At 40.5% G+C, this 24,583-nt stretch overlaps 1 protein-coding gene across 3 annotated transcripts in view; it reads right to left on the bottom strand.

Moving 5' to 3' along the window:
* Positions 1-23,286, bottom strand: part of calcr (calcitonin receptor) — a 59,453-nt gene extending 36,167 nt beyond the window's left edge. The window contains exons 1-2 of one of the 3 annotated variants that reach the window (XM_039606051.1): positions 23,152-23,286; positions 22,929-23,047 (exon numbers count right to left, since the gene is read on the bottom strand). Coding sequence is in view for 1 of the 3 variants with exons in the window: in XM_039606050.1 (XP_039461984.1) it covers positions 1,059-1,065 (7 nt within the window). In the remaining 2 variants the exon portion in view is untranslated. Of the gene's footprint in view, positions 1-1,058; positions 1,093-22,928 lie in introns of those variants that run through there. The other 2 variants (XM_039606052.1, XM_039606050.1) reach the window with 2 other exon arrangements.
* Between the last annotated feature and the right edge of the window lie 1,297 nt (positions 23,287-24,583).

Genomic DNA, 24,583 nt, shown 5'->3' with positions numbered 1-24,583 from the left:
TGCATTTTTTATTTAAAGAAACTGCAAACGTGTAAAGGGCGCAACGTCCACTTTGTGTGTGCTGCTTCTTATTGGAAATTTATGTGTTTTCCCTCCGTTTTTCCTTCCCCTCATCTCCCCTTTTCTCCCTCTCTTTATGCCGTCCCTATATCAAACTGACAGCAGCAGACAGAGCCACCCATCTCTTCTCTTTCCTCATGCAGCGAGCGGTCACAGGCACTGTGACAACACAGATTTGTGCTGACATCACATCGGTGATGGAGGATGCGGCGGCCCGATGCGGCTTCTCCTGACTCACCGTTTCAGACCCCATCGCTCAGGCTGAAGGGAGCAGGCACACAGACGTGATCTGGCACGCCGTTCCCAGGTCGCGATAAATGAGCCGGATCATGATGCGAGCTCAGGTGGATTAGTTTGATAAACTGACAGATTGTGAATGTTACCCGCAAGGCCGTTGTATAATTCTCACCTAAAGAGCAAAATATTTGCACTGATCTATAAACTGCATGATCTACAAGCTGAGGAATCTCCCTACTGCTTACTGCTACTCAAGTTTACAACACATCCATAACCGCACTTCCCAGGAAGTTTTATGTATATTATGTGACGACCTCCTGTGCTGTCAAAGAGAGTGATAAAGATTAGAAATAGCGTGTGGGTGATACATCGTACATATACGCATTAAATAAGAGACAATGTTCACTCATTAAGAGTTAACAATAGAATCAGTCTGTATGCAGTATTTTATAGCAGTGAGCGGTATCATGAAACATGGGATTGGTGGAAAAATACGGTGGCCCCGAGAGGCCAAACGGACCGCAACTTAAGAAAACACCAGCACACACCAGCACACAAAACGCAACGGAAATAGGAAAAACGAAAACGGAAATAGAAAAAACGAAAACAGAAATAGGAAAAAACAGATTTCCAAAAGCACAAGGGAAGTGTTTCTGGGGAGACAATAACCCGGCGGACCAGTTGCAGGAACCAAAACATGCTAGGTAAGTGTGTTTGATTCTGATGGATTTTTAGGCTAATAGTTAGGCTAACACACTTACCTCTCATCTTTTCTTTCCTCACAAAACCGACAGATCCTCCACTTCTTTTAAGTGTCTCCCAGCGCAATTCTTAGCATATTTTGGTTCCTGCAACTGGTCCGTCGAGTTATTGTCTCCCCAGAAACACTTCCCTTATACTTTTGGAAATCTGTTTTTTTCATTTTTTCTGTTTTCTTTTGTTTTGTGTGCTTTTGCAGCATTTTTCTTATTGCTGGTGTTTTCTTAAGTTGCAGTCCGTTTGGCCTCTCAGGGCCACCGTAGAAAACTATAAATGCATAAATATTCATTAATAATCCTTAAAGCACCTCATAAAATAAAGCACACTGGGATAAAATAGCCCAGTTTCTTAAAGGAAATCTACGAAGCTGACAAAGTAATGTTACTGTGTTATATAGCATGAGGTCTGTCTCTTAAACCACAATATATTAATATATTCCTACATTGTGATGTGGAATCTCTTTTTTTCCTGCAACAGTAAGCAAACTTTGTGGATTCAACGCAGCTTAAATTCGTCACTATAAAAGCCTGTTTATATCATTCAAAGCACAGAATTCAATTTCACAGATTGAATGTTTACTAGCAGAGTTTTCACAACCATTTCCTCCAATAAATTGCATCACCCTGAGCAAAAAAAAAAACGCCTTGTGATGAATAAGCACATATATCGCCAGCTATTTAAAGTCTCTGCAAGTTTACTTTCAAACTATAATAAACTTTAACAAGACAAAGCATACCAACAAATAAGAACAAGTAGAGAAAAAACCAGTGAAAATAAAAACCTTTGCGCTGTTCTGCCCGTGTGGACTGATCAGTCAATTCCAACACTTCGCTCTGAGTCACGTTTTGATGTTGGAAAAATGTGAAATGACTTGCTCATGTTTTTTAGGTTTATCATCTGTCTAAAAATATACCAAATGTTTCTCCAATTAAGGTAAAAAGAACAAGCTAGAGTTGTTTCCTCTCCATGCATTTACCTCCTCCACCGCCTCCATATCCCACTTTTCTCTGCATTCTCATTTCCTCTCTGACCTTTATTTTCGTTTCCATATATCTCCAGCTCCTTTAATCTTTTCCCCCTATCACCTCCTTTCTCTATCGCTCTCTCGTCCGCCTCCCCCTGTCTTCACTCCAGCTCCCCCTTCTCCTTGCCCTCCTTCCTTTCTTTTACAATCTCCTGCTTTAAAAAAGCTCTGCCTTTCCAGCTTCTTTTTCAAAGATTTTTTCTCTCACTCCCAAGGCAAGCCTAAAATATACATCAGCTAAAAAAGTGGTTAAAACATTAAACAGCTTCCTGTTATAGAATTTTTTTTCACCTCACTTGGTTGCACTTTAGCACAGTGCTATTGCTAATTGTTGTTCTGCAGCATATTTGACAGAGAGATCAGAGAGCACACACATCAGCTAAAATATTTACCCCGTTGAAGCAGCGCACTACTGTTTATACTGGATTAATATTATAGTCGTTTCTCAGGAGTCTAGAAACTGGAAAGTCGGTGGTTTGACATCACATTTGAGCGTCCTTGCGCAAGATACTGAACCCCAAATTGCTCCCAGTACATTGGACAAAGTGGGCATGTATGAGCACGTGTGTGTTTTAGTGTACGAATGGAGCCTGTTGTGTAAAGTCCTCTAAGTGCTCAGAGTATAAAAGCACTACATAAATAGAAGTCCATTTACCATATTTTCTGTAGCTTAGACAAATGGGACTGTTTTTCAGTGTATGGGGGATAAAATGCAGTTAGAGCACAAGTGGAAGTTAATGGCTCCGGCTTGGGGTGTAGAGATTTTAATACGGTACTACAATAAATACCAGCGTTCGGTTAACTAGATTGATATCACAGGCACACTGATGTCTAAAGCAGGCAATTATTCCACGTGTGCTTTATCTCAGTATAAATACTTAAAGCTCTTTTCCGGTATACAGACTGGATTATGCTGCTGAATATCTCACAGCGGAAAGGTTAAATATTTTACAGACGTGAGAAATTACTGTTGTGTGACCATGCACCTGCCAGTAATCATGCATAATGACAGTCATTCATTAGTGTCACTAATTTCAGTTTACCTGTCACCATAGAATGGCTATTAACTAACAGGCAGGAGCAATTCACTTTTCCCAAGGGGCCACATGAGAAACTGGGACTGTTGTGGAGGGCCACACCACAGCACTATTAGTGCACCATTTTCTCCTCTTGCAATGAAAAACCTTAAAAAAAACATCTATATGTATTTGGCCATACAGATTTTTCTTATTTAAACTCAAGAACTATTACAGAGCAAGACTTGATCCGTTGTGAAGCCTTTGAATTTGAAAACATCGGCCATTACACACCGAGCGCACTGCAAGCAACACAAAATTCAGATCCAGACTTGTCCTGTAATGTATACACACACCAGCGACATTGCTTTTTTGCGGAAACTTCTTCAGCATTTTGAAGAAAATGAAGTCAACGTCAGGCAATGCTTTAGTCCTGATGTTTCTTAACAAGAGAAGGAAGAAACTGAGATTCCGGGTTCATCCAATTATTAGGAGAAGGCAGCAGCAGAGGAAATTTCATGGTTTTTCATGGTTCAAATGAGCTGGATGCGTGCATGTTTTGAGCTAGAAGTGCACTTGTTGCCATGTGCAGTGGTCTGATTGGTCAGATCTGTTTATTTGGATCGGAAAAAAAAAAAAAAAATCAAGCTCAGTTCAATAAAATAAATTCTACAAATTCATCCAGTGAAATTACATGGTCAGACACACCTAAATATTAACGCACAAAATATTTGCACAGATTTTACATGTCTGGTGTGTAAAGTCTGGAGAGTTTTTAGGGCAGCTTATTGTGGCGGCCCTCCACAACAGTCCCAGTTTCTCATGCAGGCAACACTCTGCTGGGCCCAGAGAAAATAAATTGTACATATTAGGATTATTCAGGGGCTGAAAGATGGGAGCTGATTTTACATGAAAACGCACTTGAACTTATCTAAATTGCTGTCAAACAAACAAACAAAAATAAGTCGAGAACCGCTGTTTCATAGGATCATCATGTGCCACTGAGTCTACACCACCCACACAGACCATCCAGCGGGACTGTCTCCTCGAGCAAAAACAAGGCCGCTGCTGATTCTGTGGTACAAACTGTGGATGACCAATGGGAGACCAAACACATTTTGACAGGGGGACTCATCTCCATGATGAGCAAACAAATCAAGATGCAACTGAATACACAAAGCAAAACTGATTGAACAGTTAGCTCCTCCAGCACAATGTGTCTCATCTTCAGGATTTAATTGCAGACGCAGTCTTCCCACTTCCTGCATGTGTCATGCATTTTAGGCATTCTACAGTAGTTCTCTGATTACCTTTCAGTGAGTGCACAAAAGAGATCTTCATTTAAAATCCCTCTCTTCACCCCACCTCCCCCCACCCCCTTCTATTAAAAGCCCTGTTGTCTGCACTCAAGTGCCTTTCTGAAACCAGGCCTGTTATTTAGCAGCGAAGTGGCAAGAATATGGTAAGAGGGGGATGAAGCAAGGAAGCATTGTTTGGTCTGTGTTCCAGCTGGTCGGGACAAGTCTCCTGTAATAGAAAGACTCTCCCTGGCTCTGTGTAAACAGTTGATTTATACCTGATCTTTAACTCCATGACGTCCCACACACTTCCTCTGCTAGACTAGAAAGAAATTAAATAGGGAGACAGTAGAGAGAGACGAAGAATTATAAAGGCAGGTAAAGAAGGGAGACATGGATACAAGGAACAGGCCTCTTTTGGGAACAGTCTATCATACTCTAGACTTCCAGATACAGTTACTTAAACCGCTGCCCATGATTCCACCGTTTCAGGTTCTTCTAACTAAAATGGTCTCTTTTAAAGCACCAGAAGCATACATCACATGTTAATTGGAGTTAACTGGTGTTTGCCAGGCAGATGGGGAGCCATCTCAGCATTTCCCGCACAGGGCTTAACTGTGACTACATGGAACAGGTTGGAGGCTCCCAAGCCACTCTTCAGCTCCAGCAGCTAATAACTCAACTGTAGTGAGCAGGCAAAGGTGTGCCTGTGCATCTTAAGGACAACTTTTCTTTTTCCCTCCATCCCAAAGTGAAAATGCTTTTTTTCCCTCCATTTTTGTCACATGCCTAAACTAGCCTAAATTGGGCTTTACAGTGGGGTCCAGCAGTCTGTCCAGACCATGCTTTGGAAGGCTTTTCCACATACTGTATGTCCGCCACTATAAATAAACTGCGGTGTGGATCTTTGCTTCTGAGCTGTGTGTCACTGGAAAAACAACAAATTATTTACACCCACAACCTGTTCTTGGAAATCTGAGATCAAAGAAAATGTAGGTCAGAAGAGAGTATCACAGCAGCCGTGGAAGGCAGCGCAAATGCTTGGCCTGATAAAATCAACCCTTCTGGCTGAAGAATGCTAAGTATCTGCAACTCGTTTAAACAGAGACGTCTCTAGTTGGATTTTTCCAGCAGCAAACACAACACCGATAATATACAAATGTTATAACTTTAGCAACCTAATCAGTATCTATTCATACATTCAGCGGATGTGCATCTATAAATGCAGCTTATTTACAGCTGAATGTCTGGCTTGTTTTCCTGGCGAGCACATGCAATCTCCTTAAATTTCCTTTTTTGCTCTGTTTTGTTCTCCACCACCTCTGAGGAAACAATTTGCCTCCTAAGCTCCTAAACTAAGAAGCTTCCCCACTGACTCTAAAGTTGCTGCTGTGACACTTCCACAGCACTGAGAATTAACCAGAAGAAATTAAACGCTCTGCAGAGCAGATAGGAACAGATGGGTGATAATTCTTGCGCATGCTAATCGGGGATTGTTTATGAATACAAAACTACTTGTTTTCCTCTTTGAATGGAATAAATTTGGAAGGAAGTGCAACTGAGCTTGAAAAGCAAACTCCTCCCACGTATTGAGTTACATGTCCTGTATGTATCCTGGCAGCCATTTAGCTTTGATTTTTGCAAACTTCGCCCACAACTTCCTCCTACTTCTCGCTCTTCGGCTCTCTTTTTCCACCTTCTCTGTTTGTCTATCAAGGTCATGGTTGTCTTTGCATTAATGTGTGGAGGGACCACCAGGACTCAAAATTCCCCACCCGTCTCTGTCTGTTTTGCAGCTGAACCAACCGGCCGGTTGGAAAGCCGGCGCTCTTTGTTCTTTCTGCCCACAATGTCATGAAGTAATGGCTCTTTCCTTACAAAAATACATGATTCTACATGCCTCAAATAATATCAGTATCATTGTTGCATGGATATGTATGCCACATATCTAATAATGAAAGTTTTACCTGATGAATGGCCTTTAGTATTGCACTTCTGTGATGCATCATGCACAAACCAGTCTTATTTATTTATTTATTTGTAAATTTTTATGTTTCCTAAAATTTCTTCTCAAACTTCTCAAATAAAAAAAGCAAAAAAATAGATTTTCTTTTTTTATCGCTTTGTATTTTTTATGAATTTTCAGCTTGAAGTTTGTCAAGCTGTGTCTCTTCGCTCCAGTATGCAAATAGATAAATATTCCCTTCACTTTCAGAAATGATTATTTTCTGATGGAAACTCTACTACTGTGGGTTTACAAAAAAAAGACCATCACTCAGCATTATGCTTATAGGCTAAACATGGAAAAGTCGCCAGCATTGCTAAGGTGGCACATTTTGCCGGCTGACTGGTCAGATCGCACCTGTGGATGTGCGATCGGGGTGCGATGCTGTCTCGCAGTTTCCTTCAGCTTAAAAAAAAGGCTGATATGTAAACTTCACAAATGACCATCACTTTCCTATGAATTTTATTAAGTCAACTTTTCAAGGTTAAAAATAACATCCAGTCATGATTTATTGGGTTCATTTCACTTTCATTTTTTTTTGTTCTTTTTTTCAGAAAGCCTGGATTAGAAACTGGAGTTTAAGGGTTTAATATATAAGCTGGCATTTAGGAAGCATACAGGATTAAGATGTTTATTTCACTGGGTCTGTCTGACCAACCAGTTTCTGCAGGCTTTTTTTGTTTTGTTTTGTTTTCACTGCAACAAAGACATCTAATTATTTTTAGATAATTAATATCCAGTTCTCTTCAGATGCTTTGGAAAAGCATCCTTCTGATCTATTTTTCTTTCTTTTTTTGGCAAAACACAGTCACTTTCTTTGATGCCGAAGCAGCAAATCAGTCAATCAAGAGAACAAAATCATTACAGAACAATAAACAGATGTTAAACACTGCTAGTCATGCAAACAGCCCAGTCAACAAAAGAAGAACACTGGTGTGATTAGTGCTTTCAAAGCTTTCACTCATTTGCATACGGGTGATTAATTCCTTCCAGTGTCACCGGATCCCGAGGGCCGCTGCTGAAGTGGTGTTTAGTTAAAGACCTACTTTCATGGCGATATGATCTCTCAGTTCCTCGAGCAGAACTGTGCTACGCTACAAACTCTTTGACTTGCAGAGACACTGGTGATAATTAAGCTTATAGCAACCAAAATCATCATGTTGTATGACCATTAAACAAAAAGTAACAAATTTGCAAGACACCTTGTGTAATGGGTCGCCCCCTTACAACCGGTATTAACCAGTACCACCGCAGAACTGCACATACAAGACGCCGCACTCATGTCAATAAACATGTCAGGATTTCCAGTAAGTCTAGAGACCACTCAGCTGTGTTTACTGAATATTCACCCAGTTACATAATCCGCCCAAATTAAATTTTCTCCTCCTAATAGCAGTTAACAAAGAAGTTTGTTTATGAAGGCAAGCTTTGTTCTGTCAGATGAGCAGCGCCCTCCCTGACACTGACACCTCCCCATTAAGGTTTTGTTTATTTCCTGCAATGATTAAGTGTCACCTTATACTTTCAGCTTCTCTGAGGTTCAGGTGCTTACAGACATCTGCCACTGAACGGAGGGTATTTTCAGGGGATGAAAGTCCTTTTATCTGTCAACCTTTCCTTTCCCCCAGCCCCTTCATTTCCTCTTGACTTTCCACTGAGCACATATCTCATCTGTCAAACAAGCCAATGACATTTGTTTGTCTCATTTCCCAAAAGCAGAGCATAGAGGACAGATGGCAAATGCGGTACAGTCGCTTCCAAGTTTGGGTTCAGTGTTACAGAACTTCACTTCAAAAGTTCACTAAAATATTTACCAGATAGTTTGACATCATGGGGAATACATTTATTTTTATTTTTGCCCTTAGTAAAATAATTAAAAAAAAAACATTCTGGTGTCTATGTGTTAAATATTACGCTAGCTGGAAAACTGGAAATTGTGAAGCTGTTACTGAAACGGCGCTGTTACTGACATTTTCTGCCTGCAGAGAAGAAAGAAAGATTGCCAAAGACATACAAATGACTATTTTTACACTTAAAACATAATCTATAATAAATCGTCCATTTCAGATGTGCTGGCAGGCAGATATATTTGGACACAGCATGGCTAGTCTTTTGAGCTATGCTAAGATGCTATAAATTAACCAGCTGGCTTTAGCCACAGACGTGAGAATGGCATCAATACTTCTCAAAATGTCAAAGACAGCTGAAATGTCTATCTAAGTGAATAACTGGATAACCTCTGCGTGTTACCCATCTGCAGATTCTTGGGCTATTTTTTTCCCCACGTTTTCCTGTTTCCGCTGCCGGCGTCAGAAGCCCGAGCTTGGTTTCTGCAAGCTGAGTCTTTACTTACACGATCAAAGACTGTATCTTTACTCTAAAGTGCCACATTGAAGGCATTACTAAATAAAAGAGAACAAAATGAAGCTGTGCAGCAATATTCTGCCTTTTGTGCAGAGCAGAGAAGAGTTGCTACAAATCAAAGATAAAAGATAAGCCCCCTCTGGATCAGGGATCACAATCAGACCTAAAATGGATCCCAGAGGGCAAGATCAGAAGACCCAGGGGCAGACATCTAACTTAATCCTGCTACTCAATCTTGAAGTCAAACAAGACAGTTTAAAAAGCAGCAGAAAGAGAGGGCTTATTCGGATGGAAAACGATAGGCGCCTGTTGGAACAGCTAATAGCTCTGGGATGTACACTGAGTAAATGGAACAAACATTCTCAATGATAAATCAGGCTAGGTGGGAGGAAATAAAAAAAATAGGTTGACAGAAATATCCCTGCTACAGCAAACACATTAAAGACAGAGCACAGTCATTGCGACGGAGGCTCGGGGGGGGCGTCTCATCCTCGTAAGATCCAGTAAGTCTTCAAATTGAAGATAGCACGACACACAGTGGCATTCGCACGCGCACACTGAAAAACGCTCACTCTTAATGGATGCAAAATACTATAGTTATGTCTGTAGCCCTTTTTACAGCCATCAGAGCAAAATCTTTAACAGATATGGAAACACATTTCCAAGAAACCAACCATTTCCCTCAGGCAATACACAGTCCGCATAAATCCCGTACTGTACTATATCACTGTTATTGACGCGTTTCGCCTGGAGAGAAGAAATCCACAATGCCAAGGACGACCGTTTAAAATGGCCTGTCAGATGAGCAACTGCGCAAAAATTGTATGTGCAACATAAATACGGGAAGGAAAAGAGAAAAAAAAGCCAATTGCAGTGCTCATGCCTGCAGGGCACTGCGGCACAATAGCCTTTTTTTGCTAAGCCCTATTAAGGAGTAAACTATATGCAAATGATTTCAGATGATACAAAAGCTGCAGAAAAATGGGAGAGGAGGATAAACTGTTATCAAAGATTTCTTCTCCGGGCTGTACGAGTGAGTGTGAATGAGAGGGATTACAGTATCGCACACTTTCCATGTCTGCTCACGCGCGTGTGAGGAAACAGCGTGAGTGGATCTATAATTACCTTCTACTAAATTTATGGCGAGGTGCAACTGTGTGATTGCATTCCAAAGTGTTACAACCTACTTAACACTCGTGTAAACACACCACTGCTGCACGTATGCGAATCCCAGAGTGTGGTTGGAGTGCGTGAGTGTGTGTGGTCCAGGTATGACTCACATAAAAGTGTTTATGGAGGGTGTTTTTTTTTTTCCTTAAGGGGACAAAAAGCGAGTATGTTTTAGGTTGAAGGCATGTTTTAAGGTCGAGGTTCGACAAAGATTGCTCAGGACATCAAAGTAAGTCACTGTAGTGTCCTCTGAGGACAGAGAGTGCTGCACTGCAGTACATTTAACTATGCTCTTACATGTCTGTGTGTTATACAGAGGAATATTTACTAAAAAGGCAACTAGGCAATAAATATATGAGCAACAGCTAAAATATTTCACCTATAATGACTACAGCAACTAACTAAACAATCTCCAGATGTCTTAGTTGAGTCAACTAAATGCTGGCTCTCCAATTAATAAATCCATGCACAGTAAAAAGTAAAAAACAGACAAAAGAATCTCTCTTTTGATCTCTGTGTTCTTCCCAGTAAATGCTTTCCTGCTTTTACTGTCACTGTCACCAAGTAACAACATAACTTATCACTGCTGCGCTGACAACACACAGCTGTAACGGTGATGCACATTATCCCATTTAACCTCTCTGGAGAATTGCAAATTGCTATAAATAGCTAAAGTGAAACTTCTTCATCCTTTTTGGAGATCTGGACACAGCCCGCATGCTTTTCTCTTTATATGGGACTGACAATCAGCCATCCGTGTTTCTCCCTGCAGGAAAATGCAGCCCGAGCTTCCTTGCTGGACCAAGAGGAGACACGCTATCTCGTTCCAGATAAAATATAAATACATTTCTCTGTAAAGCACTTTATTTAGCTTTGTTCTTAACCTGTTCTCTGCAGCATAGCAAACTACCACTTGCCACAAAGAGGGTATATTTTTTTATGCCAGTCGCGATCTTGATCTCTGATCCTGGCCCTGCAGGATATCAAGAGAAATTTTCGTTTTTCAGCCCAGAGCTCTGATTATTGTTTTGTTCTGGGCTAATTGCATAAGTACACAGAGTCCATCAACACATTCAATCTGTTCATTTTAATGCAGAGGGGGAGAAATGGCATTATGAAATGTCAAGTCCTGTTAGTGAACACAAAGACAAAAGAAAATAGCCACTCAGAAACAAATTAACTAGACAAATGTCACAGTGACAGAAAAAAATATGGATGTATTTATACTGGCATATGAAGTATACTTCTGTTTAAGTTATCTTTATCTGAAACTAATAGCATGCCGAAGACCAGAAAAGTTCTCCAAACTCCTTTCCCATTGTTCATCAGCGCAGCCTCAACCTGAGCCGCACACTCATGCACACAAACATCCAAACCACTTCCACTAGCTTTAGCCATCTGCTCCGCTCGCTATGAATATGAATGTCTCCCGCAATTACATCAATTTCACTAACATATGCCGAACGAGGAAAGCTACTTCACAAAGTTCAAAGAAAATGTTGAAAGTTTTGAGAGATGGTAAAAAAATCAACCTTGATTGGAGGCAGCAGATAATGAAAGGCCCGAGTGCTGCTGCCTGAGCAGAAATGTCTGGAATGAAACCAAGCCCACATAAGGTTCCCACATCATGCGCGGACATGGGCGAGAGGATTTTTATTGTGCCTGAATAACAGATCTAATTACGTTACCGAGAATGGAAAGGAGGCGGCCTCGCTACACACGCATCTTTGCCGATATTTTAATTCGTATACTCTCAAGATTTGCTTCCCTTAAGCATATTTCCACATCCTGCGGGTGGCTTCGCACGTCAGCATGACACCTTTTAAATCTTCTGTGTGACCTAAGTTTGAGCGGCAGGTAGGTCACGCACCGCATGCAGAATCTCTTGTTGTAAAGTTCACTGACTCTGCAAGAGTGATTAAAGGAAATCGTTGGACTGCACCTTTACTTCGAATGCGGTGCCATGTTTCCTACTGCATTTGCAGACCTAATGCACAAAGGCTTGCTGCTAACTGTAATGTGAAATGGGGGAGTAATCTAGTGGCACCCTATGATTGGTCATGCCCTGGCAGCAGGACCACATTAGGCTCACTTTAGCAGAGCACTGATTTTTTTTTTTTTTGTATGTAACTGCAGCTCAGAGAATCACTCATCACTAAACTCTTCTATTTCATGTGCAAATAGCCAGGTCCACTTCTCTTCCTCACCCTCTGTGAATATTTTTACTTGCAGAAATGATCAAAAAACAGAGAGCTGAGGGGAAAACTGACACTTCTGGGTCCTTCTTCAGAAGCAGGAAAACTGACTTCAAAATATTCCACTAATATTTATAACAATCTCAATAATAAAAAAAATACAGCCTTAGATCAGAGCGCCTCTTAAAACTGTGTTGTGTTTAACTTCGTGTTCTTAGATAAGCACAGTTATCTTTTCGGAATCTGTGTTTTCAGCTGCCTGAAAAGCTTTGATTTTTCCAGATTTCTATGATAGTGGAAGAGAGAAGACGTGTGTGTGGGGGGACTTGGTGCAAATATATCAATCATGTTGCTTCGAGGACATCTTGTCAGGTGTGCACAGTATCAAAGCGTGAAAAAAATGCCTCGAGATCAGAGTACAGTTTCTTCACAGTGATGGATGCGAGCACTGTCTCGACAAACAGAAGCATAAATACATCATGGAAACCTGTTGTCGTGCAAAAGAGGTTGCCGCAAACTGTGCACATTAAAAACTAGGCTAATTCCAAGTCACTGCTCTAAAAATAACTAATGAGATGTAATTATTTAAAGCTGTCTTTCATTTTTCTCCTAAAGACATTTTAAAGCTTCTGTGGAAAGCTCTGACTTTTTCTTTTTGTCTGGTCTACATGTGCATTCACTTGGCGAATGGTCGGAGTGTTTTATCGCAGCGTAAGTTTTTTGTCTGTGGCGGCTGAAGGTATTCTTCTGCACATGTCCTCCTGGCTTCATGCATTAACGCACTCACTCATCTGCAGACACACACACACACGCACGCACGCAAAAAACCAAAAAAACCTTCATACGTTTGCAGAGGTGAAGAGAGTCACCCGGTCTCCCATTTCCTCTCTCTGATACCATTATCATTATCTGTGCCATGCTCGTGGCAACCATTTAGAGCCCAGGAAGAGTACGGCCAGCAAAGAACACTGCAAATTGGCCTGCTATTAACTAATCCGTGGATGAATGTACATTGATGTGCCCGGTGTTGTGCTCTGTTACTATTACAGTCAGTATCATAATAGTCCATTAGCACCATCCAAATGAAGTTTCATTATGTAGATGCGCTTGTGCAAAGTGCTTCCATCGCGCTACTCAATCTGCAGAATCTTCAGTTTAATTGAAATCAAATTGATGGACATTTTATAATTACTTGAGTAATTTCTCTTCAGTGAAAGGTTTCCCAGTTGGTTAATTTCATCTTAGCTGACATATAAATGTTTAACAAGTTGCACATTATTCCTTAAATTTAATTTTACTTGCAGCTAGAGTCTTGTTCTTGTTAAGCTGCATATATTAAAACGTTTTTTTTTTTTTTAACATTTGTGCATTCATGGAAAATATAATACAATGTATAAGTACAGGGGTAAAAAGATTTTACATAAATGTTACAAACAAACAAAAGAGTTGTTACTTAAAATGCAAAATAACCTTATTATACTGCTCTGGTAGCAACCCAGCTAAATCATTCCAGTAAAATCTAAACATAGATTACTTGTTTTATAATTTGCTCGTTGATGTTGTTATATATTTTTTTTATAATACTATCATGAAATATTAGGTAAAAAGTAGGACTGGGAAAGATAGCATAGAAATTTTTCAATCACATGAATAGCTTCTCATGAAGCACACACACACACACAACTGTACATTTTAAATGTGCAACAAAAAAATCTAAATGTAGAGCAAGAGTCTGGCTGACATTTGGATCCAAGCCCCTCTCGCATTTGTGGATGTTTTCCCCAAACCCCTGCAGTGATTTCGACAACAAAATCGTGTCTATTTCCGAAGCAGTGCCACCTACACACGACGGCGATTCAGTGCTTTTGGTTATATTTTTGGTTATTTTATGAATGTTTTACATTTAAATAATGTACTGCAGATGACAAACTCCCCCACATTTTTATATTGAGACACATTATGCTTCTTATACTTGTTGAATTATTATCCCACGCAGTCTTCCAAAGATTAGTGAACGCGTTCCATCTTTACGCCATAAAAACTAGGCCTCGCTGAGATGCAGGTTTTTTCCCCCAACTTGTGTTATTAAGTAACTTGAAAAGCCTAAAGTCTAAGGTCCGATCTCGTACTCTGTTTTTGCTTTTTGTGTTCACTTTAAAATACAGTTTGAAGTAAAATTACACAAACAGAAAAACATCCCCCTTCGGCGTTTTACAGCCAGTTCAGAGTGAAGAAAGATGGTGACAGATGGGCTGAGCCCAGGACCGCTCTGTCATCTAGGTGACTTACAGTGCTCTGTATTCCCTCCCTCCATCTGCAGCTCATAATTCACATCTTTAAAGATAACTTTGCGTTTTCATTCCAGCGAAATAAATTAAATAAATAAATAAAAATCATGTGCGCATTCCTCCACAGCACGCTCATGAAGTGAGGACCGTTCACAGGAGGTGTCTCCCTCTCGACCCTTGCTTTCCATAAATATGTTTTTAAAAGACTTTTTTATTGTTTTACATTTTTATCAACTGTGTCGGGATCAAACTTTAATGGTTACTTACTTCTTACTACTTCTCACCTGCTAGTTATTTTTATTGTTACATTCTTACACACAATTCTGCTCAAATCTTTGATTAAAATCTGGAGATGTTAAATTCAGCATTTTTGCTAAAATGGTCCCTTTTTCTCCTTATTCAATATCCATTACTTAAATATCTAAATCAGCATAGACTCAGATCTATAAGTAGTCAATAACTGAAAATCGCAAACTTTGAAAGCCTCATAACCACATTCAGTACAGATCTCCGTAGGATAACTATGCCTTTTGTTCTACACTGCCACTTGTACCAATGTGCACCGTGAGGAAACACACAGCAGCTGAGGGCTATGGGAAAGCAATTAAAGAAGTATTTTGCTGCTGGACTTCAGCTGAAAGGCATTAACAACAATTCCCTTCTGGGCAGAGTGTTCCTATTACGGTCTGTTGGGTCAGAGAGTGGGCTGTATCTGGGTGCTACAAACTGTAAGCAGACAGAGAGAGACAACGTGAGAGGGATGGGTGCTGTTATTGTGAGTGCACAATTTAGTCAGCAGGATTTTTAAAATAGAAGCGGCGGCTCTCCAACGGTCCTTCAATATTTTGACCTGAGGGTAAAAATGTAAAAAGAAATGAAAAGAGGAGGTAATAAAAGAAGTAATGGGAGAGAGATGGGCAGGCTAAATGAGCAACCATTACAGTACAAATTCAATTAACGTTAGGAGCAATGAGAGACTAAATGAAAGAGCCCAATGACAAAGAAGACAAAGTATGAAGCAGCGAGTGTGATCAGAGAGGTTTTGAAGATCAGAGCAATTGTGCTGCAAATCGCTTCCTCTTTACACAACAAGTCCCTAAAGCCTCATCCTGAAGCCCTCTCAGGCCCAAAAAGAGTCAGCCAGGACTACTTCTCCACCTCGCTATTACTGTACGAGCACCAAGGGTTTTTCATGGTAATATCATGATAGTGTGCGGCTTCTAGCCTATCACTGGAGTTTGTGAATGTCACACGTGGAGGTCAAGGATGGAGAGAGGACAGCAGTGTGCGATAATGGAGAGAACATCACTTCTGAAGCTGAAAACAGAGGCAGTGTGTGAAATTTGATTCCCAGTCATGCAGGGAATAGTACGTGCAACTTAAGAAACATCGTTCTGCTTCTGAACAACACCAAACTTGAATTCAACTTAGAACTGCAGCACCACCAAGATTTCCACAGAAAATTGCCGCACAGACCAAAAAAAGAAATGTGTTAGGGGAAAGGAGAAAATCGTTGGCTACAGCCTCCAAAGTGTGCATAACTGCTGTCTCTTGGTGCCACCAATCAATCACAGAAGCCTTAATAGAGGGTGATTACACCTAGCATTATAGCCGGTCCTGAGAGTCATAGAGAGCGTGAGCCAAAATGAGAAAGAAAAAGAGCTGAATAGCAAAGGAAATTACTGAATGGTCTGGTAGTCTAGGGATATTGTAATAAGTCAGAATTACCAGTGTCTCACAGCACACATAGAGCAGCCCAAGGAAGGAAAAAACAAGCTACATTAATAGCTGCCAACCCCATTTGGCTTTGCTTTCAGTCTAGATATTTCTTCGGGCCTTGAAATTATTTTTGTATCATTTCTTATCTTGTTGTTTACAATGACTAGAGTTTTTTTTTTTTATAGTCAAAATATGTCATTAAGCTGTTTTTGCTTTTTTATGTTTGTTGTTAAATATATACTGCATATACTGTACAAATAACACTTAAAGTAATTACTTATTCATCCCTACATCTTTGCACTATGCATGATTGCACCATAAATATAAATATGCTATATTGTTGTTATGTTGCAATTGTGTGTGTCATGTCAGTCAGTGTCTGTCATGTATTCTGTTACATACAGTGAGACCAAATAAACAGCCGGAGCTTAATTCCTTGTAAGTCTACACATACTTGGACAATAAAGCTCATTCTTGAGCCTTCTCTCCATTAATGAGTGAGCCTTAACCAACATGTCACTTAATTAATCGTAAAAAAAACACAACAACAAAAAAACATCCTGATTATCTTAGTAATACTCAGTAAATAACATTAAAGTTACAGTGTGGGATTGGGCTAACTAAGTTCGGTTTTCGTACCCCTCAAGTGCATAAATACTGTAGGGCAAACAACTCTGGCCACCGTCCATCCGTAGTGAGCGTAGGCTGTCAGGGTGCAGTTTACCTCAGATGTCAGTATGTGTCCACATCTATTTACTGGGGAGGAGGCTATAAAACTTTATGAAAGGAGTCCAATGTGAGTCCTCTTGTCATTGAAACCTTTCCTCTTGTGAAATGCTGCTGTTTTCACTGCTGTTAGCTGTTAGCCTCTGGTAGCTGCTGTTAGTCTCTGATAGCCGCTGTTAGCCTCTGATAGCCACTCTTAGCCGCTGTTAGCCTCTGATAGCCGCTGTTAGCCCCTTAGTTGCTTTTAGAAGTTAGTAGTGAAACTCATCTGTCCTCCGTGGCTCAGGAGGTTGGGAAGCGTGTCTGCAACCGCAAGGTCGCCGGTTCGATCCCTGGGCTCTCTATCCTGGTCGTTGTGTCCTTGGGCAAGACACTTTACCCTACCGCCTACTGGTGTTGGCCAGAGGGGCCGATGGCGCGATATGGCAGCCTCGCCTCTGTCAGTCTGCCCCAGGGCAGCAACTGTGGCTACAGCAGTAGCTTGCCTCCACCAGTGTATGAATGTGAGAGTGAATGAATAGTGGCATTGTAAAGTGCTTTGGGTGCTTTGAAAAGTGCTATATGAAATCCAATCCATTATTATTATTTATTTGAAGTGGATCTGACACTGTTGAACTCACTTGAATAAACTTATACAATGTGGAAATGTAATTTTTATCAGAGGCAAAGTGTTTTTTGAAGGATACTCAAGTTTAACATTAACTAGCATAACATTAACTTACAACCAGCTGTTGCTGTTTAGCTGGCTTGTTGTCAGTTATCTGGAGTTGTGAAGGTCACATGTCTAATCTGCTGACACTAAAATGCAAATTATACTTCTGCGTCAGATCTACGTCATAGCTTGCATCATAACCGGAACCTTATTTTAACCCTAAGCTGCAACCATTTATGTAAGTTTTTGAGCTAAGCATAGCCAAAAAGACAAGAAACAGGGGGAAATAGCTAACTTGGGTTTGTCCAAAGGTGGCAAAACTGCCTTATTAGGACCTCTAAAGCTAATGAATATGTTATATCCTATACTGAATGTTGAACCTAACAAATACCTGAGTAAAAAAGAAATCTGTGTTTCTGGGTTGATTCTTATCACTTTTACATCTAGACACGGGCCCATGGTAGCTGTTTCATCCAAGTTCACGGTCTCCTTGTTCTAGCTGCATATTGATTTTTCAAACACGAGCGTGGTATCAATCTCCGCCTTAGAAGAGATTACTAATATGCATATTTTCTAAAATGTCAAGCTTGTTTTCTTAATGACCTTATCATGTTTTCTCAAGGCTTTTTATGTAGGGCAAATTCTCATTAATAAAAAGCTTGCTGTCTATGGCACTTTCTTGACAGATTGCAGCCACATATGCAGGCAGATGCAGCACTGCTACGTGAGAGCGCCCAAAAATATTCAACTGCGTCACTATAAATGTCAGTGTTTGTGAAAAATGAATGCGTGAGCATATCTGGAGTGATAATCTGGATACCTGTTTCCCTTGTAAACAGATAGAAAGATCTCCAGTGAAGGAAAACAAAACAAAAATCGCATCATGAAGGGTTCTGTTCGACTTGAAAGATTGCAAAAAGTAAGTGTGTCTTATGTCTCAGAGACAAACCAACAGTGTTGAGTGTGTCAGTAATGGCTACTTGTTTGCACTTGGTGGCTGTACTTCTCCTCAACTATATCAGAGGCTGATAGTAAGGCGATGAAAACTCTCAGGAAGCATTTTCCAAGCAAACACAGAAGCGAGAAGGTAAAAGGGTAGAGAGAAAAGGTTTTGGACGTTGGAGTGCAGAGATGGGCGAAAGACAAGGGAGACTTGAGAATGCAATTAATTTTGAAGGACAAAGAGTTAAAGGACAGAGCAGCAACAGAGGACAGAGATGAAGAAAGGACAAGAAAGAAAGACAAAAGGAAATCAAATAAGTCGAGGCAGGCTGGTGTGTCAGCGTAGCCTCTGATAAAGACGGGAAAAGGCAAAACAGAAGAATGAAATGAAACAGGAGGAGGTTTGAGGCAAAGATGATAAAATGAGCTGGAAGTACGCATGAACAAAAATGATAGCACATAAGTGGAGGAGAGAAAAGATGACGTTACGAGCATAATGACGGCATTTTAGCAAATGAACAGCAGATACCAGTTTGATAAGAGGATAGAGGACAGTGTGTCATTTTTTGTTTTGTTTAGTCATTTTTTTCCGAAGACAGCAGAAAACAAAAGATTATGGATATTAGCATACTAATTATATATCATATGGTCATATTTGATCCATTTATTGTCAAACTGACCCAGAAACACAGAGAAAGGTCAAGCTTGTTTTCATGTAAAATACTTAATCACATCATACACTGTTTATACACTGTACTGTCTGACCTTATGGTTTCCCTCAGAATAAAAGCTTTGTGTTCAGTTATTAATAACAAAGTTCAGATCAAATGAGTTTCCTAGAAGCTTTCAGCATTGTTAATTGTTGTTTGGAGGTATTTACTGGTCACAGGCAGCATAGATAGAAGATTCTAGATATTCAAAGGCTTATTTAGCTTGGAGGAAATTTGGAAGCCCTTTTGAGCATTGAATTTGCATTAAAAGCCCAAATTAATAGCTGTAAGGCGCTTTAACCAGTCATTAGCACCAGCTAACAGCTATTTGATAATGAGCTACCTTACCATTTAAGAGCTATCTGCAAGTTAAATGGCCTCTTTGATATACATATATATATATATATATATATATATATATATATATATATATATATATATATATATATATATATATATATATATATATATTGACTGACAAACCCTTTGGCTTTGCTAAACATATTTTTATGATTTCGGTTAAGGGACAGTCCATCGGTTTAGGTAATAATGGAGCACATTTTGACACCAGCCATCCAGCTGTAAAGTCTTGAGTGGCAGTGCTGCAAATTGAATTCAGGTATTATAGGAGCAGAACACATCACTGGCCGGAGAAGACACAAAAGCATCCTGAGCCTCCAGAAGTGGATATAACCATGTCTCTGTCTTTGTCACAAATACACACACACACTACACTTGCCATGTTCAAACCTCTGTTTACTAAGTCATCAGCTATTTGCTCTATTCTAGCACCACCTATTGATACTACTTCAGCTGTTCAGCACATGAAGTGCTGTAGAAGCGACACTATCGCATGGTTCATATTTCGTCAACAACCGAGCTGAAGCATAAACCTTTTCCTCTCTCATGCCCGTCACTTTTCTTGGAATTTCACTGAGTTCATTCTCAAATCACATGCATGCAAATGCTCTGAGCTTTTGTTATGCTAAAACTACTGATCCAGCCACCTGGACTTAATGGGGTGGAGATAACTGAAACAGATGACTGTGAAATTAAATTTTACAACAGCAGATCCTCTTGTCTGCGTGGAAATACATGAATAACAACATTTGCCTGAATAAAGTTCATATCAGACTCATACAGAGAGCTGAGTGTGGAGCAACATGAGAAACTGGAAGAGCTGCAGCTGTGCAGCACATATTGTGACACTTAACTTTAATCACATCACACAACCCGTCCAGCTTTGCCAATGGTTTCACCTAAGTCAACTTTAGTACCTCAAATGCCTTAATCATTTTGCACAGAGCCAGCCATGTGCTGAAAAATGAAACCCCAGTAGCATTAAATTAAGAAGTAAAGCCTGACCTCTGTTTCTGACAATGTAGTTACACTTATGTCACTGAAAGGTTAAACCACACCCTTGGATCGGCTTTGATGGGAAGTCTAAATTGTAATGGGTGACACTTCATCCCAATTATTCAGTTTCTCTGAGCATCTCCTGACTAAGTAGTTAATTGCATGACAGCAAAATTGTCCACAACTTCCAACTGGTTGAAGCACAGGGTCACAGGGGCGGCGGCGGAGGAGGGGGATTCACCCTAACAGCTCTGGACTAGAATAATTTTAACTCACTCTGAGCCCTAACTGAGTCTTTGACTGTTCACAATCAAGTCTATTGATGCTCAGATGGGGAGACAGGGATACTTTAAAGGTGACTGAATTGCATTTGGTTAAAATTAGGTTGATTAACATTAATAAGTACCAACAGGTGATCGGTGTGTGAGTGCAAGAGAGAGCACAGCTACTCGTTGTTTTCCCCTCAAAAGCAGAAAAACTGAAAAATGTGCGCAGTCTCCGTGCATCCATCCGTTTACGTTTAGGTGTAAAGCTTTACAAACCTGTCGCCAAAAAAAGTTTAAGATCACTAAAATGAAGCACTGAAGACACAGTCCTTGCGTTTTCATCCTTTTATACACAGCACCTCGCTCTTGCTTCCAGACCTTTTACTTCAGTCCCTTCAAACGGGGGCGCACAAACAAGCAAATTTGGCGCTTGCTTGCCTGCCTGTCTGTCTCCAACCACACAGACAGGACAGATAGACGGGACAGACAGGCAGCGTGCGGAATGATGAATAAAGAACTTATCTCAGTTGCTCAGAAAGCAGCCAGACACATTTCCATCCCAGCCCAATTCACTGCAGGGCACCACATATCTCAGCCTGCCTGTCTGCACGTATCTCTTCACTGCTGTCTCTCTCATTCGGGCCGTCTCTCTCCCTCTCTCTCTCTCTCTTTGACAGCCTGACACTGTGTTTGTTGCTATTCTTGTCTTCCTCTGTACTGCGCAGTGTGCGTGTGTGCGTGTGTCATAGTTGTATATGCTGAGAAACTCACACATCAGCTCATTGAAGCCACTCAGCATCGCCTCTAATAAAAACCCACGCTTTTTCTTCAATCACGGTTACGAAAACAGAAAGGAATCCCCAGAAGAAGAATCTCAATATAACTGCAGACATCCTCACACAGCCACTCCAGTTTCTGCGCTTTTGCTGCCACTGTTGGAAGCGTTCAGTAGCGACTTTGACTTCATTTTTGAACGGGACTTGTGGCCCGTTGGGTCCGTGAAGGAATGCCTATTTTGCCCCCTTCATGAATGTGCTAATATAATCAATATGAAGGGAAAAGTTTTTTTTTTAATAGCGTGTAACATTTTCACAGGAGGACAGATGAGAAGAAGGAAGCCTTGGGTGGAATTGCTTCATGAAAATATAACTCACAGTCAGCAGTCCTGTCTGAAAGTAAAAATATAGACAATGTGGTCTCCTGGTGCGGTTAATGCACCAAGTGTTTCTTATTTCCTCTTCGGATAAGTGTTACTTTTTAATGCTCGTTACAGTGTGTATTCACAAGTGAGTTCATTGTGCTGCTGTGGGGAACGTACCAGATGTCTCACCATTTTGGCTCCGTTAATTTCTCTGAAGAGAAGCGGGATCCTGTATGGATACACGGCGGTGTCGCGCGCGTGTGGATGTATAAAAGTGCGTGTCTGACGTAAAAAGATCCGTCTGCAAAACACTTCGTCACATATATCTGGCTGCAAATAGGAAGATACGTCGGGAGGAGCTGCCTTATGTACGCAGTTTGTAGTTAAACAATGAAAATCCATTTATATATTTCCAACGAGTCACCAGAGAGCGTACAATCTGAAGAAGTTTGTTGTGGTATTTTTGTGCCATATTAATTTAGGATTTAAGCTGGGGAAGCCCAGGCTTTTCTTCATGGGAAATGCATGAAATCGTTACAAGAGGCTATCATAGCTGATGAAGACTCTTTTCACTCTTTTATTGAATTTTTCAACCGTTTAATAGAGAAAGGAGCAAGTGCGCAAAGCATTTTGCATTATTTTTTATTTATTCTCTCATTAAAATAATTCTCATCTAATCTTTTTATTTATTATTATTATTATTTTTAATATGTAAACATTCCCTCCACAGCCAATATGCTAAAAATGCATTTATAACATAAACCTTAGGAGCACGCAATGCAAATCCAGTTCATATGACATCAACCGCCAGCAAACCGCAGATTCCTCCATCAGTACAATTAAAATGGGGCTTAAATTAGTCCCCAAACCCCGCAGGTAAACTGAGTGACTAAACCCAAGCACCATCCTCTATTATCCTCACCAACCTTTGCGCTTTTTTGGAAAACACGTTGGGAAAAACAAAAAAGTTATAGAAGAAAAAAACCTGTCCGTGACTTACCTCACTTCAACAGACTTGACACTGCAGCCCGAGTGAAACAATAAGATGCTGAGGAGAATCACAGACGTCTTTCTCAGAGAAGTCCTTCCACCGAGAATGACTCCCAGCTTTTTGCGCTCCTATTTAACGCAGCGTCAATAAAAACTTTTTTTTTCAGATCCAAGGATATAAAACCCATTATAAAATCAATCAAATGCTTCTACAGCTTTCCCCACATGTCTACCTTTTAATTATGAGAAGAATTAATGATCTGCGGTGCGCGCGGGAGAGGAGAGGAGAGGAGCGTGGAGCAGGACGCCGGTCTGTTGCGGTGACAGTTGACTGCCCGGTAATCCAAGTGCGTCTAACAGCCTCCCGCTTACGCGGACGAGCGTGTGGTGGGAGCTCCTCCTCGCCTGCTTACCTCCGTCTCTGCGTTAAAGACACAGGAGAAGCCTCTGCACAGCGTGTGTGCGCCCGGCTCGGACACTCCTCTGGACACTCAAATCGAAAGAAACAGACACTATAAAGAAAAATGATGGCGATATGCCAGAACGCGTCCACTCTGTGACAGTTGCAGTTGAAACGCCTTGTTGGAGTTATAGCATTTTCTCTGCTCCCCCTTTTAACTCTGTAATCTAACCTCATAAAGACCGTATTGAGCAGTCATTATACTTTTTTCTGTCACAAATCTCTTGTAATAGGTACTCGTGGCATGATATGTGACCAGCCATCATGCCATTTGTGACAGATCGTGTAATATACAGTCAAGGGTGATACATCGTTTCATAATATCTACTTAGGAGCCCTTCCAGACACGTCATAGGGAATACATTCATGCTTTAAATTTCGATTTTGTCTCATTTACACCATTTTTTTTAACTAAAAATTGTAATTCTTTTTTATACATGCTTTCCATTATGTTAAGCTTTGCTGCTGATTTCACCGAAAAATCAATTCAAAGGGTACATTAGGGGCACTGGACCATACAGGTATCTTTTTACAGACAGATATGAATTAAAAAGAACAAGACAACCCCAAACTTTTTTATGTTTCCAATGTGCAAAAAGTCACACAATCAAAAAAGTAGCATTTGTCACTGATGCGAACAGCTGGGGAAAGATTATTTAAGTCAACACAACCAATTCAGTTCAATTCTGTTCGCTTTAACTGGATTTATATAGCGCCAAATCCAGGCAACAGTCGACTCAGGCCACTTTGTATTGTAAGGTAATGATCCTACAACAGGGACAAAAGGATAAATTGTAGCGTGGATGATAAGAAAAGCTGATCTAGAGATGGATATTGAAAGTAGTGCAGAATACCAGGAAGCATTATAGCATCATTTATTTATTACCTGGTTCCTGAAACATAATAAGTTTCACTTTAAATAGATACCGAGGGCAAAACTGGTGCATATAGATTCACCAGAAAGCAGGAAACTAAGTGTTTGATGATCCCTGTAGGAGGACTACCAGACCTCCCCCAATGTTCAAACAAAACCCAAGCCCACGCTCCGCACGCATCTCTTTTCTACAAGCACAATAGTGCAGCAGTAATGAGACTACTACACTAGAGCAAGAGAGAGAGTAAAGACTAGTAAAGTATTAAAGCGACTGAATAGGTGACCTCTAAAAAAGGATCTACCTTTGTTATTCACTCAGACTTGGAATCAG

The sequence above is a fragment of the Oreochromis aureus genome, linkage group 22, assembly GCF_013358895.1.
Source record: "Oreochromis aureus strain Israel breed Guangdong linkage group 22, ZZ_aureus, whole genome shotgun sequence".
NCBI classification, from domain to species: Eukaryota; Metazoa; Chordata; class Actinopteri; order Cichliformes; family Cichlidae; genus Oreochromis; species Oreochromis aureus.
Note: the sequence above shows the minus strand (reverse complement) of the source record. Positions and strands in the feature narration are given on the sequence as shown.